The 16,457-nt window shown below is 37.7% G+C and overlaps 1 protein-coding gene across 1 annotated transcript in view; it reads left to right on the top strand.

Moving 5' to 3' along the window:
* LOC118735724 (pneumococcal serine-rich repeat protein) overlaps positions 1 to 16,457 on the top strand; it is a gene marked incomplete in the record, with an annotated part of 148,257 nt that overhangs the window by 119,574 nt on the left and 12,226 nt on the right. Inside the window, 4 exon segments of the mRNA XM_036465654.1 lie at positions 2,621 to 3,391; positions 10,330 to 10,991; positions 11,253 to 13,153; positions 13,236 to 13,394. Of these exon segments, the coding sequence (XP_036321547.1) occupies positions 2,621 to 3,391; positions 10,330 to 10,991; positions 11,253 to 13,153; positions 13,236 to 13,394 (3,493 nt within the window).

Here is a 16,457-nt window from a genome sequence, read left to right as displayed (position 1 = left end):
AATAAGTTAAGTGAAATATTCGTTTAGGCGTATCAAACTCGAGAGGTTTAAGAAGCCTTTACATTGAAAATATTTTTGATAAGTGCTGCAATATGTATAGAAATTCAAAATCAATCCGATTAACAAGTTACATGAAATGTTTTAATATGGGCGTCCAGCGAGATAAGTTTATGAAATCTTTATTAAGAAAATATTTTTGAAGAGGGTAGCCGCCTGTTAAGAAATTCAAATACACTTTAATTGACAAGCTAAATAATACATTTTAACATGGGCGTCCAGCGAGTTAGGTTTAAGTAAGATTTTATACGAAAATTTCTTTTAAGGGAGTTGGCACCTGTTTAGACATTCAAAAACCATTTGATTAACAAGACAAATGGAATATTTTTTTATATGGCTGTTAAACGTCAAAGGTTAAACTAAGCGCTATTTCTAAAGTGTTCAAAAAATTTTAATAAATTAATTGAAACATTTAAACGTGTATAGCTATCAACCGAAAAGATAAGGCTTTACTTCTTTATTCGTATTTTTGAAGAGGGTTTGCCACTTGTCTAGGAGTTCAGACCCATTTTAATTAAAAAGTAAATAAAATATTTTAATGCAGGTACCAAACTATGGAGGTTTGAAACCTTTATTTCGAAAATATGTATGAAGAGGGTTACCACCTTTTAAATAATTTTCATCTTCCAAACAAGATGTACACAGTGGATCTTTGATGATGCCCATGGTGACCATACATATCCTGTCGTCGTGGTGTCGTGGTTTGTGGGCCCTATAATCAATACTATCAGGGATCGTAGCTTGTTCCTTTACTGTCCACTCCACTCACTTCACCCTGACAGAAAACATTTGATTATTTTGCTGGTATCGGTAATGCACCAACGGCTGTCATGAGCTTTATAAATGAAATTCTTGATGTACTCGGTATGCTCAACCATAAAATTGGCTTCGCCCAATGGGACGCTCCAAAAAACTGCGTTTTGCAATGTCCCGGCACCCATACAAGTCAAAGTTCATCTCAATTTGCAACGAAGTATTTTTTAAGAGGTGTGAGCAGTTTCTAAGACCTTTAGAGCAGCTTTGCTACCCTGAGTTTATGTCCATACCATTTCCAATTCCAACCTACATTTGCCATTTTCCAATCTACTACTCAAATATTTTGAGGACTTTCACTTTAAAGTCTATTGTCATTGCATCTAAAGCAGTAAAACATCTAAGTTACCCTCCAGATGATATTCAGCTTCAGTTACATTTTCATTCTTGGAACTGTCGGTATAGAAAATTTTTACCGAGCTCCCCAAGAGTGTTTCTAGATCTCTCCCTTGCGCCCTTGTATGAAATGAAAGCTAACGAAGTGGTTTCCTCCAAAAGACACTCCAGATATCAGGCTGTCGCTAAATAATGCCGTGCGCCCGGAACGATGATCATCACGCCACAATCCAAAAGAGTGCAGTCCAGAAGGCAATGAAGACGGATTTCCCTTGGATCACTAAATCTAGAGATAGAAAATCCAGTAGAGCAATAAAAGAGCAATTCTGGCGTTGTGCTTATTGTACCCGTTGAGCCTGTACACACACTCCTTGTAGCCTTTAGGCAATACTTTTGTAAATATTCGAGTCATAAAATTCGTCCGCAGGGATGCGCATTATTCCTTTGTTTAGATTATTGATGCAGGAGCTGTAGTAGTGGCCCTACAAAGCTGTTGGCTACAAAGATAATTATAGTTATGGAAACTCATCTGTACTGTAACATATTAGAATAAATATTAGAAAAAAATTTCCATCACCATTTCGCATCCCGACGCTCCTGCTGAGGCTTCAATTCGACTTATGGCACTTCTACAATGACTTGGTCGACATAAAATTTCTGGATTTGATTGTATTTGGTACTCACAAAACTATAAGTAGAGAGCTCATCTTGGTCCACAAATTCCCACAAAGTACTAACCAAGTAAGCGCAAATCTGCTTACCTTTAGCCTTTTACATCGCAGTGTAAAACTCAAAAGGGCAACCCTATGGCCACTTCAAAGGAGTGTGTGACAATATTTAACCAATACTCTGACCTCTTCGGGTGAATTTGCACAAAAGACGTCGAAGCTGCGATTTTCCGCCAACAAGCTAACGACGACATTTACATGGGTTACCTAGAAAAGAGTAGACCGGTTACCGGCAAATATTATTCTGACCTGTTACACTGATTGGAAACTGATCTGAAGCAAAACTGGGTGCTTTTTGCGAAGGAAATAAATCTGTCTCGAGATTCGCATTCGGTCTGTCCAATTGCGATTGAAAATCTTCACGAACAAGCCGTCGAACTTTACTTTAGCAAGACGGGGGTTCGTAGATGGTAGAATAATACTTTTAAAGAAAGAAATTTTCACCGAAGGCTCAGATGGCGCCTCAGATGCTCGTTTAATTTGACTACCTTGTATGAAAGATTAAGTTCCAAAAATGATTGTACCACCGCTGGCCGCCCTTGTTTTTAACATATAATTTTGGAATATAAGTTTATACATTTGCATTTCCCTACCTATCCTCCAGTAGAGTCCCTACCAAACGCATAAAAACTCATTACTCATTTACATATATATCCTTTTTCTCTCTCTTTCTCTGCTCATTCCAGATATCCGATTCCCAAAATATCTCACAGCCGAACGGCACCCAACACACACAGCGCAAACAACTCGAAGTGTTGCAGACGCGCACCGCCAATGGTGCCGTTAAAGTCATACGCGCTCAAACCGTACAAACTTCCTCATCCCGCTCATGGTCCTCGTCCAATTCCAATTCCGCTTCAACATCTGCCTCAGCTTCCGCCTCAGCATCGCCCATTTGCATGGCAAGTAATAGTGTGGGCGGCGGTGGCGGTGTCGGGCGTAGCATCTTGCACAATCACAACAACCACCACCACAACCACCACAACAACAATAACAGTGGCATGAGCAATAACAATCATTTTCATAGCACATTGCAACAGCATTTAGCTGAAGCAAATACTCATTGGTTGCAGCTATCACCGCCAACCATCGCCACAACTGTGGACATCAGCGAAGTAAGCACTGATGATGATCTCGAAAAAGCAGCAGCTGCAACTGCCTCGGCCACCACCGCTATGGCTGAGACAACAACGCCATACATTGTTGACGATGGCGAGACAGATGATGGCGCTGGTGCTGGCGCTGGCGATGACGGTGTACCATGCAATTATTCAATTTGTCGTAGTGGCAGTGGTGGCAGTGGTGGCAGTAGCGGCGGCAGCAAAGGTCAGGCGATAAGCAATGCGATTGTGCTGCCTCTATCGTCATCGTCGTCGACGTCAACATTGCATTCGCAGTCGTCGTCAGTGCGGTTGTTGCCAGATACGGCGCCAAGTTTGAAATTGAGTAATCTCATGGTAAGCTAATGAATGTTTCTCGTTTTTTTTTTTTGGTTTTTTTATTTATGTATTTGCTTAGTATTTTTTTGTGGCTGTCGATAAAATGTAAGCCTCTACTTGTCTTAGAGCTTATCGCAATCTGCAGCAATCGTGTGGTAAATCTCTTTAATTGAAATCGGTGTATTCGAAGTAAATGTTAATTTTATGTAAATAAATAAAGGTTTAGAAAAACTGGTTTTTGTTGGAAATTAATGAATACACTCGTACATTTGTTTACATTGTTCATTAGTATGGTATCAAAAATATGATTTTTTGTAAGATCGATATTGACAAGTATTGTTTAGAAAACTATAAATATCGATACCGCTTTAGATATCTATAACATACAAATGGATATCGATTAGCACTTCGATAATGATATCAGCTAAAAAATATAGACATACTATGAAAATGTATATATTGAAAAAGTATCGATAAACATCTCGATAGCACTGTATACGTATAAATATATCAATATAGCATACATATACGATTAGTTGATAAATATATCGAAAGCATGAAACAAATCAATGAAAAAATATATTTCTTATAAATGACACAAAACCAAATAGACTAAAGCGAAAGAATAAGTATCGCGACGAGGATGACGGTATCTCTTAGCACAAATATCGATAACCATAATGATTAATATAAGGCAAAAGATATCGATAAACATCTCGACAGAGATGGTCTCCTTCTCCTAACAACTATTACGAGGAATCGATCAATATATCAACATTAAATGAATGAAACAAATTATTTCTTAGATGTCACCTAAAAAATCGAATATGTATGTATATCAATATCGAAAACGATAAATATCGATATCACTTTTTATGTCTATTTAGATATATGTAAAGCATATATAGATAAATGAATATCGATTAGCACATCGATGATGATAACGTTGAAACTATCGATAAATATGTCGATTTATACAACGATAAAGGTGTCGATAAACATCTTGGTAGAGATGAATACATACTTACAAATTCATTGATGTAATCTACCTATGCTAATAACCACCAAATCAACAAAGATAAATTACCCAAAAAAAAAATTAAATATTAGTACATGTGTACATACATGTTGATTGCGGCGAAAATATCGATAACGATAACGATTAATATATCGATATATATATCGACAAAGATCTCAACAGCGATTCATTATTAAAAATTTAACGATATAATATAACTACTTATGCAAAGAATTACCAAAATTAATCGATCAAGATATCGATAACGTTAAATCAAAGAAAAAAATGTTCCTTATAAATTACGTAAAAATCGGCTAAACCGCGCTTCCATATTTAATGCTTGTTTTAATATGTTTCTATACATAGAAGTATATTGAATGCGCGCTACAATGGCCCAACTATTTTTAATTTTTATTTTTAAGTATGTAGCTACTTGACCGTCGACACTGCTGTTGGCTTACCGACCGGGGTTCATTGCGAATTGTTAGATTTTTGCGTTTTTTTTTTTCTACTTTGTTTTGGATTAGTGACTGTCGTTAAGCTGAGTTGGTTGGTTGATTGTTTGGTTATTTAGTTGGTCGAGTTGGTTGAACGCTTTTTTGCAGATTTGGAGATTTGTGATTTTTCGTCTGCGTGATTATGTTAATTCCAAGCTCACAGTCCACGCAGTGACCGGCACAGTTACACAGCATTACCATGGCAATGACCGAAAATTGCGATTTGTGTTTTTAGTCTTAGCAGCAGCGGCGGCAGCACAAAACACTTCCCATTCCATCCATCCTTTGATTGCCTTCGACGCCCTCACTATTTGCGCTTACTTCTTTCAGTGCTCACGCTTTTGTTATGCGAATTTTAGACGTCTGTGCTTGATGTTAAAGTGAAAGAATCTACACAGTCACGGATATTTGGGTATGCATGTCTGTTGCTTTGAGAAAAGGGCATACATATGAACCCGGCTGAAAGAAAGCCAATTTTCTGCGCACGGAACTTGTCGATGATTTGTGTGGGCGGTGTCGCTCCAAAGCGAAGACAACAAAGCGATGGTGGACTTACGAGATCCAAAAGCTCGTGCGTGGTTAATTAAGTTTGATGCAACGGTTATATGTACATATGTATACTCTGTACTTGTAGAAATTTGTTTTTTGTTTTTGTTATAATAAATCAAATTTTAATTGGTAGAACTGTAAAATTTCTGGAGAATTGGAAATTTTCCACATTGTCTGGCCGTGAGTTATTTATTTTAGGTTGAAAAGTTTTTAAATAACAAAAATTAAGTAAAAAGACGTTGAACTATTTTTAGCCATAAAAGCGGAGGTTAGGTTAGGTTAGGTTGGAGTGGCTTATTACGTACAAGAGCAAGTAGGCCAGCGTAGGCTGAAAAGGCCCGTTGTGATACCACAGGTGCAAGTCAATTACTTCCTTCCTTCAATTCGAAATTCAACCATCGAGCTTTGTATAACATTTTGAATCAAAAATGTTCTCTGAACTCAAGTAGGTAAAGCAGTCTGTAAATTACTGGTTGAAGAAGCGGTGCGCGCCTGGGCCAATGATGCGTGATAGTGGTGTTCGATGCTCTCCACTTCTAACTCATCTCTGAACTGCGACACAAATTGTTGTTTCAAAATCCCAAACATCCAAATCTCTTTCCATTCGTGCTCATAAGGCAGTATCCTGTTATTATGTCGACTACTAATCTGTGAGAGGAACGTCCATGCCAAATGAGAACTTTACAATACTTGTTGCATGGATATCATGGATCACATAGCAATAACATACCTAGTCGGTGACTCTAGTCTGCATTTGCGGGAGTCTACGTCCAGTGCGGAATTGACCACGGATACTTCCATCCTTTTCATTGGTAACTCGTCTCTCATGCTGTTGTCATTAATACACCTTTGCACAGGTGCACGTACAGCGGTCAATGAGCATTTAGTATATCCCAGAAGGTTCAGAGTCCTTTTGTATGCCATGGCTACTTTGGACGTTGGTCGGTTGCATTTTAAAGTTTTAAAAGCAGCCTGGCTATCAGAATATATAGTTTGAGGTTATTCTGGCGGAGCGTAAGCAATGAGCCATAGAACAGCCTCCAATATAGCGTATAGCTGTGCGTCACATGCGCTGTAGTGGTCCGGTAAGCGAAGACTGAGATTTAGTGCGAGGTCACTAAAGTGTATTTTTTAACTTGAATCTGTGTAGAATACGGAATCTGTGATTCTTATGGCACTACAACCCGCCAGAACAAATCCAACAAATCTAGTCTGTCCCTTTTGCTTTTTCTGGAGAAAATAGCTATGTCACGGAGACGTTAGGCGCGTTAGGTGATTACAGACGGTGACTTCAATGATAACATCATCCCCTTAATCCGAGAGCAGAAAAGGTCGTCTACTATTAGCGGGGAGATCACTTCTCTTTTATTATACTTTTGCAGCTAGTAATCTAACTATTTCTTGTCTTAGAGTAAGTGTAGTGATTCTCTATTTAAGTATGCTTACTCTACATAAAGATAGCGTTTCGTGCTATGGAAAGCACGCTCAAAGTCCAGGAAGGAACGCAGGGTCTTCCTTTAGTTCTCCATGGACTTTTCAGTTTAGCTTGTGGGGATCTAAAGAACGTAGAAAATACATCTTCTTGGAAGTAATTCAGGTTAAGACTAGTGAATGGAGGATGACCAGCTGGAATCATATCAACCTCTCCTCATTGAGTGCCAAGTTTTTGATAACCGATCCCTACAATCAGCTAAAATCAGGGGGTGTTCCAAGCTCTAAAAGTTTGTTCTTCCATCCATCGCCGTATTGTGGATGGTAGGCATATTGATTTTGGGCAAAGAGTATCCTGTAAGAAGAAAGGAAGTAATGCTTTGAGACTGATCTCTATTCGATCGTATGACATTATTTACTCGCACAAACTGCCTTTTCCCATTTTTTAATCGGAAATAAATGCATATCAAACCAAAGGATATTATTTAGTAGTAAATGTACAGTGAAAAAAAATCGAAGGATGGTGCGGATTTTCACCACAAATAAATTTCTTGTTTTTAGAATTTTTAGAAAAATTGTACGTATGCAATTTTAACCCACACATAAAATTTTAGCATAACAAAGAGCAAGTTTTATGTGACTAAATAAGAACTCACGTTGATTTAAAATTTGTTTTTTGCTGACGTTGCTAGGTATTTTCGTCCACATATATAATATAAAATTATCTTAAAGCAACGTGATTTTCTAACTACTTGCTAACTAAAATTTAATTTAATTTTAGAATTGTAATTCAAGAATGAATCACTCAAGAATCAAGAATTCAGTTGATTTAATGTTTATTTTTTATTTTTGTTGTTTATCTAGTTATTAACCCTTTGATGACCAAAGGGACACCGGTGTTCCTTTTGCATATAAATTTTTCCTGGAAAAACTGTTGAACCGATTTTTTTCAAAAAGGTTTAGAAGATAATTAATGCAGCTTTCTGAAGTTATATTACTTTTAAGGATGGATTCCTCCCTTTATCTGCTAGGCCGTCCCAAATTTGGAAAAACTTAACTTTTTTCACCCATTTGCTTGTTGCAATATTTCTTTATTAGGTGGAGTTACATATTCAGAACTTTCGGAGAAGTTGCGAGCAAAGTTCCTCTTTCTAACAAAAAAAAAACAAACAAAAAAGTTAGCAGACTTAGACCACGCCTGAGATCCCCCAATCTGAAGGGACATATATGTCCCATTGGTTTTTCAACGTTAAAAATTAATGACATTTTAGAATTTTGCCGAGGAGTTGGTTTACTAGGAAAAAAAAAATTTTTTTTTTTACTTTTTGGCTTATACATTGGAAAATAATTTTTTGTGGTAAATTTCAAAACAATTTCGATCATATTTTAAAGCACCTTGATTTTTTGCAAGAGCCACAGCATGCGTTTGTTCGATGATTCTTGCCTTGTTTTTAGCAAACAACACACCTCATACGTCTCGTTTCACTTTTGCGCTAAGGCCCATCTTTGACCGCTTCTAATGATGCAAATTTGTGGTCGTTAAAATAATCAATTAGTTTGGTAGCCAGCTGTACGAAGAATTCCAATGTAGATATAGAAAAAAACATCTTTATTTGACGTGGAGATTTAAAAAATGGCGCAAGTCGAATCGGTTTATGTTTCATATACTGCTTCAAGACTTACTTCACTTGAATTTCCCCATATTATGGATTGTCTGGCACATTCCCGCTTTCGTAATATGGATTTGTGAACGTCGAAAGAGTGTAATCGTCGTTTGGATTTACCACTTCAAAATTACTGGCTCAGGTGGCTGTGACTTCTCTCGTAATCCTTACACTTCATTCGCACCTCCGTACAAGTTTAAGGTCGGCAGCGTTCTCTTCAAGAAAAGAAATATCTTATCCGGCAATTCGAAAGCACGTTCATCATCATCGCTATCATCGGCATTAACCAGTTGAGCGATTTCTGCCTTTGATATGTAAAAGGGGCACGATCTCGGCAGTTTACAAAAGTAGACTGTCACAATGCTACAAAAGCACGAGTAAAAACAGCTGGAACTTCACGAAAAGTTAATTAAAAATCGATAAATGTATATAATGTAAATCAATGTGCAATAATAATCGAAGATTCTCCGATAAGCACTCGCGTAAACAATTCTTTTAAATCGAAAGTCTGCTAGGAGTAGAAAAAAACGGTGTATAGATTTTTACCATTGACGACCATTGGGACATATAGGTCCCACATTTTTTCACAACTTAGCAGGTGTCATATCTTTGAATTCCCTCAGCGGATCAGTAACGGTCGCCAAAGGGTTATTCTTTAAGAAAAAATGTTTTCAAAAGTAAATAATTATTTAATTGATAAATGTTAATTACTAAGATAAATACTTTTCCCCCATTGAATTTGAGATTGCAATATCGTATGTTCATAATTAGTATTAAACGTGAAAATTTCTATATTTTGTTTTACTTATACGACAACTAGATGTATTAAAAACACGTCAAGAATATAAACAAAAATACAAGTTTTCGTTAGTAACGCCATGGTGGTCTAGCAGACATCACGTCGGTACTTATGTAACTAAAATAAAGGTTAAAATTGCAAACATAAAATTTTTTTAAACTCAAAAAAAAAGTCATATATTTAAGATCTATGCATAAATTTTAGTGGCTATAAAAAAAAATGGAAACCAATTTTTACATATCCTTTGGTACTTTTTCATCATTTGCCCATTTTAATCGAATACAGTTGGTCCGATAGCCTTCACATCCAACTTTTTTAAATGTGTTATTAGGCTGTAAAACTGCAATCCTAAAATTTTTCAAATAAAAATAAAATAAAAATGTTTTGGTGAAATGAATGCAACTGGTTTCATTCCCATCACTTTTCGGATGTTACACTCAATGTTAATATGAGTTCACTTAGTAGATATATATATATAGGTGTCCAGCTCGTTTAGAGAATTGTCAAAAACCATGGGTGGGAAGTCACTGACTGTTATTTACCAGTTGAATATTAGACTCAACTCTCAATTTTTGAAGCGATTTCACTTTGCATACAAATATATGAAATATTTTCAAAAATGTGTGGCGCGTGGGCAACAACAAAAGTATGCCATTGGTGTTTATTTACATACTTGTATATTAATGCGTAGCTTTTGGCTGTTACAAGAAAAATAAGTGACAGTAAAATTTGTCTCGGAAGATTATACCTAATTAATCTTCTTCCAATCAGAGTGTCAGAGAGAACTTTTTTGTGTGTGTTTTTTTTTGTATGGCTCTTTGTTCTTTGCCTTAAATTCAAACTTCTATTTACATACAAAAAAAAACACCAAACCAACGTTAAAATATATTAATTGTCATTTACCTACTTGTATTTTAAGCAGCAACAAAGCAAAGAAAAATAAATATAAGCAAACAAAAGACTTAAGCAATAAACTTGCCTTTCTTCAAATTTCACAGAAAAGCAGCAGCGGCGGCAGCAACAGCAGCAGCAATAATTCCACCAACACCACCAACACAACAACAGCGAACACCCACAAGAGCGCTGTCGGTAAGGTGAGCCTACATGCAATTGTTGGCAGTGGTGGCGGCGACAACAACAACAGCAACAAAAGTCGACAAGCCACAAGTAACGTAGCAATAAAGTCACCAAAAAGCACAGCAACAGCAACACAAAGTTCGAATGGCACTGTGACTGGTACAAAAACGTGGCAGCAGCAACGCAGCGCGCGTCATTTGGAACAAGCTACTCTATATGGCCAAAACAGCAATTCAACCAAATCGCGCGTAGGCGTAGCTGATTGTGATGATTGTTCTGCGGCCGGGGCTGAGGCTGAGGCTCTGACTGCTTTGCCTGACGACGCAGATGAGTCGCGACGCCGTTACCACCACCACCACCACCACCAGCAACAACAACAACAACTACGAAACCTCCATCAAACGAATCAACAACCACAACAACAAAACCAACAAATTGAACTGCTTGAACGGGCGACACCAACGCGTCGACGTGACTTGGAAAGTTTCCGGCATTACGCGGGCTCGGCAGCCACTGCGCAGCTAGCGTCGGAGACAATGTCGTCGTCGTCGATGGATGACAATGCCAAAGACGATGATTTACGGTGAGTATTTGAGTGAAAATTACAGTTTTGACTGTGAGGTATTATTGGAAGAAATTCAATTTCAATTGAGCTGTTAGTGTAACGCTGATTTCAATTCAATTTAATTGTCATTGAACGCTGTGCACAGCAGCTGGTTTGCGCACTTGGGTTTTTAAGTATTGTAGGCAAGCAAATTTTATTTTTAAAAAATATTTAGTTGTAAAAAGTTTTCTTACACATACAAAAATTTGTATTACTCCTGCTCGCTTTTAACCACCACAGCTTAACCACGCGTCAGCTGCGTCGTCAGCAACAACCATTTGGTCAGTCGGCCAGCTCTAACAACGCATTGCTGCAGCGTTCGCATTCCATTTCCACGGATGATCTGAGCAACGAGTGGGAGTCGCACGAAGCTATCGCCGAGTCCAATGAATGGCGTCGCGTTAGTAAGTTGCGACGCTCCTTTCAGTCATCTTCCTCAGGAAATAATAGCTCCAGCACCAGCATCGATCAGCAAGCGCAATCAGCGTCGAGCACACCGCGTCGCCTGTTCGATCTACCTGCCAGTTCGGTGAGTGTGTCACGCATACGCGCCGAACTGGAGAGTGGACGTCGCTTGACCACCGCTATGCGCAACAATCACGTGGATCTAGCAGCACTCGAGAGTATATTACACGGCCCCAAAGACGCGACTACAACCGCGCCTAACAGCAAGCATAATGCGCTACTAACCGCCGAGTCGTTGAAAGAGATACGCGGTCGCCTCAAGAAATTATCGGATGAGTCGTTATATAAGGACGACTTTATTGCATATCAGCAACCGCCCGAAGCAGACGAACACATTGAAGTGCAGCAGAGCGTGCGCCGCAAATTGTCCACACCACGCCTGCCACAACTAACGCCCGAAGAGTCACCAGAGATCTCGACACCGCCACACCTTCAACAGCACCAGTCTGCCTTCAGGGCAGTCGGCACACAGCGTATTTCACCAGATAGCGAACCTTTAGCACAGCGCGATTCGCCTACAAATCCGAAGCACAACTCACATAGTCTGGAGTCACGCCAGAAAGTTAAGGATACCAACTCAACGGAGTGGCACTCGCGTCGCAAATCGTATGGTTTTGAGCAGATGTCACCGCCCGAAAATAAATCCATATTTCGCATGGACGCTTCCACGGACAGCGGACTGGGTCGCTCAGGCGAGCTCAGTAACTGGTCGCCAACGGAATCAGCAGCTGCCGCCAGCACCGCTGCCGCTGCCGCCGCACGCGCTACAGTCATACACTTTGGCGAGCCAGCCAAAACAGTCACGCAGGCGCATTTTCGTGCAGGTAAATCACCTGCGCGCCATACACCCGACGAAGACTTACACAAGCGGCACTCAATCGCGGTGGATGAGAGTCAGTATGTGCGTGATAATTTACGTAAAACCTCGCAAGTGCACCTAAATGGTTTCTACGACACGGCTGAGTTGGGCAGCAAGCCCAACATGCAATTGAGTCGATATGACAGCAATCCAGAGGGCAGTCAAGGTTGCAACTCTACGCTCTTCCAGCGCGCACAGAATGCGCAAAAACGTGTAGAATTTTGTAAAACTGAAGTGCATTTCGCAGCCGAATCGGGACGTGTTAATATTGTCGAAACAGATGGCAAACCGCCGCCAACGAATAATTTCCGTCGGCGACGCCGCACCACCAGCGGTCCACTGCAAAGTCTCACCAATTCATCGGCAAGCACAGCTGTGACAACAACAACCGCAGCAACAGCAAGCGGTAACGTTACACATTTCGGTGATGATCGTCAACGTCATCGCACTATCGCCAGTTCGTTGGTTGCTTACAAAGCCACCCTAATGGAACCACCCGATGTTGTGGAAGCGCCAGTATTGTTGCCAGCAACAACTGGTGTTACTGTTTCGGTGCAAAAATTGACTGCGTGCAGCGATTCGTATGCGGAAGGCACGCATGCTAGCTACGCCTCGACGACAAGTGGTATCGACACAACGGACAATGAAAATGACGAAATCGCCGGCATACGCGGCATACTAAAAAATAAGCCAGTGAAACCGAAGCCTTACCATTTGGGTGAGAACATCGATAGCGCGGATGCGCTGTGGGGCGTGCAGCTGAAACCAGTAGCTGGCGGTGGCGGCAGTAGTGCCATAAGCGATGGACGTGATAAAGGTTTGTAGGAAGTTCAATGCTTTAGCATTCAAGACGCTTGTGTAACTTAAATCATTTTTTTTTTTTTGGTTCGCCCTAACAGATGACTCACCAACAGCTGTCTTGAATAAATCCGTTGCAGAGCGTGTGCGCATTGCGGAGAAACGTCGTGAGCATTCCACACAAAATGGTTATTCCACGAAAATCAATCTGAGCTTAGACGAAGCAGCAGCCACTGGCACACGCGATTGGCCAAGCACAGGTAGGCGAGTTGCTCATATCTTCTTAGTCTAACCTATGTATGTATAGTTTGTTAACTTGTTTGTAGTGATTTTGTACCGTCAATTTCTCTAGTCCAATGTACTATATATAAATATTTTTTTTTTATGTTTGGACTATTTATTTTACTAGTTACGGATTTTAAGTAGCCTTATGTATGTAATTTACTTTTAGTTACTCTTTTTGTGGGTTGATCTACTGTTTATCTGATTTGTTGTCCTTTTAGTTTTGTGATATGTTAAACTACTCCCCCTTCTCCTCCTACTGAATTAATTTTTGTTGTTGCTTTGCTCGGCATAGCTGTTAACGTATTGTGGTTTTTAATGTTTTATTGTTGGTAATTTTGTATTAACTTTTACTAAAAACAACTTAACCCTTTGCATGCCCATAACCTCTTTGGGAGCTGAATGAGATATACTTCCTTGTTAAATTGGCTTAAAATTTTGAGTGCTGGAGTATTAATCCATTGATATTTATTTATCTATAAATTATATACTAAACCGCTTTCTGTAGTCAACTAACGGGCAACTGTTTTTAGCTCAACACAGTCAATTCTGGCAACTATCTTAAAAGCTCTTTACTGTCTTCCGTAATACTAATTGAAAGATGTGCTACAGAAGGAGGTCTTGGCGTTATGCTCTTCCCCTTGTAGCAACAAGTTTGTTAAAGACTAAATTAAATGTAAAAAACATAAATACTTTTCTTTTTGAAACAACCAAAAAGTAATAATTAAAGGAAATTAAAAAATAGATATTAATAAAGCGAAAATAGATACAAAAGTTTTAAAAAATTAAATGAAAATTAAATAAAATTTTTTTCTCCTTTAAGCAATAAAATCTAAAAATTAAATTAGGAAAAGAAAAAAATTAATGAAAAAAAAGTAATACTTAGAAATTAAAACAAAATGAAAAAAAAATAGTTTCATTTAAAAAAAATCGAAAAACTAATAGAGAATTATATGAAAAAGTGCAAAAGGTAAAACTAAAAAACGACATAAAAGGAAGATTAAAAAATAAATAAAATAAGATCCTAAAAATTAAATTAAATAAGCAAATTCACATATATTTGTTTAAATAAAGTCTAAAACCCAAAAGAAAGTTATACTAACAAGGAAAAGAAAGAAATTTAGGTAAAAAAAAGAGAAAATTAAAAAAGTTCCAAAACTAAATGAAATTAAAAAAATATAAAAAACAATAAAATACACAAATATAAAAAACAATAAAATTTAAATTTAAAAGAATACTGAAATAAAAAATTAAAGCTGTTTAATTGATAAAAAAAAGAAAAAAATCAACATCGAAAAATTAAATGAAATTATAAATATATTATTATTTTGTTAAAAATTTAAATCTTAAAATTAAAAGAAAACATAACTAATAATAAAAAAAAATTTAAAAAAGAAAAAATAAGTTCATAAAAATTAAGTGAAATTTCAAAAATTGTATTTTTAAAACAATAACATCTAAATATTAGAAGCAATTTAATTAAGAAAGAAAAAAATTGAACTAAAAACAAAAAAATATATAAACTACATTTTTAAAATTAAACGAAATTAAAAAAAGTTTTAGTTTTTAACACAATAACATGTAAAAAAGAAAATTTAACCAAGAAAAAAACAACTTAATTAGAAAAAAAATATAAAACAAGTTTTTAAAAATTAAATTAAATTAAAAATATATATTTTTATTTTTAAAACAGTAAAATCTAGGAATTAAATTAAAATAGAAATAAATTCGGTGCCCGAGGACTCGAACTCGGATATCTTGAATGGCACGCTTATACTTTGCTTAGTCGGCCATTGCGACTATTGTAGCTTTGCGAGCTAAATGATATAAAAGTGTTTTCTCTCGAAATAATTTTTCACCACTAGTTGTTCAATGAGAAAGCTTTTTTTCTAAGACTACAATAACAAGAGTCTTTCGAAGGACTTTTTACTATCTTAGCTAGAATTGCCCTGCAAGTCGATAACCTGATTAGGTTAAGTTATAGCAAAGAGAGAGAGTGCAACGTTAATCGGAATTAATGGCGCGCTTGATCCAATCAGAATTGTGTCCTGACAGACGGCAGCATAGCAGATTAAGCAAAAGGCGAGGTCGTGGGTCGGGTACACAACTCTGACCATTCGGCTACCACAAATTGCGCTGTCTCTGGAACCTTTGCTTTTATGTGTTATCATGGTTCGTTGGTATCTTTAAACCACTTGGACTTCTCGCTGAGGATTGTGGTGCGGAAAGCCAATCCAGCCAGTGGTCAGAAATCGTGGCTATTAAGTTAATGATCTTTTTCCTTGAAATCTTTGCGCGATTTTAGTTTTTTTTTCGCAGTTTCTTGCAGTTTTGCAGGTTTTTTGGGTTGTGCTATCATGATTTGGCCATTCGTGCGAATTGCTAGTGTATCTCCCTCTTAATTACCTGGGGTGTGCTGGGCTTGTGACCCGCTACATAAAAAATTGGACCAATGAAAAGATCGAAAATGCCAAATGCTCCTTTGGAAAGGTATCGGCAAACTGGATCCTGCCTAGAGGTAGTATTCACCAGTAAGCTGCAGTTCTACCTGTCGAATACTAAACAATATAATACGGAGGATATTTGTTTAACAAAATGTTCACTTTGGGACGCCAGAAGTCAAAGCGTAGGAGGGCATTCAACTCTTTCAGCAGCTCGTTGCTGTTGTCACCTATTGCAAGGTTAGTTTCTGATTCCTCAGTCTATGAAATCATTTAGTCATTGTTTGGTATGTTACTGTGGTCGGCACGATGTTATTTGCGCAGAGTTGCGCTGTCGCGTTGATAGGATTTAACTCATTACAGTACCAGTACGTACTGTCCAGTTCCATATATTAGGATGCATCGCTCCCAATACAAAGAAAAAAAACGGTTCTGGTTTTCAATCGGAAGTATAAAACCTATGACATTTTAATGCTTTCGCCATAATATTTTTGGAAAAACATTAAAATTTATTAGGCCGATTTGCAAATACCAGCGAAAATTTCATAATTTTAATTCCGATGATAAAATGTTTAAACATTGTTTTGCATACCTTTAGGC

Source organism: Rhagoletis pomonella, unplaced genomic scaffold, assembly GCF_013731165.1.
Source record: "Rhagoletis pomonella isolate Grant_MI unplaced genomic scaffold, Rhpom_1.0 Rhpom_scaffold_00003, whole genome shotgun sequence".
In the NCBI taxonomy this organism is placed as follows: Eukaryota; Metazoa; Arthropoda; class Insecta; order Diptera; family Tephritidae; genus Rhagoletis; species Rhagoletis pomonella.
The sequence above is the reverse complement of the archived record's forward strand: the minus strand, read 5'-3'. Positions and strand labels throughout refer to the sequence as shown.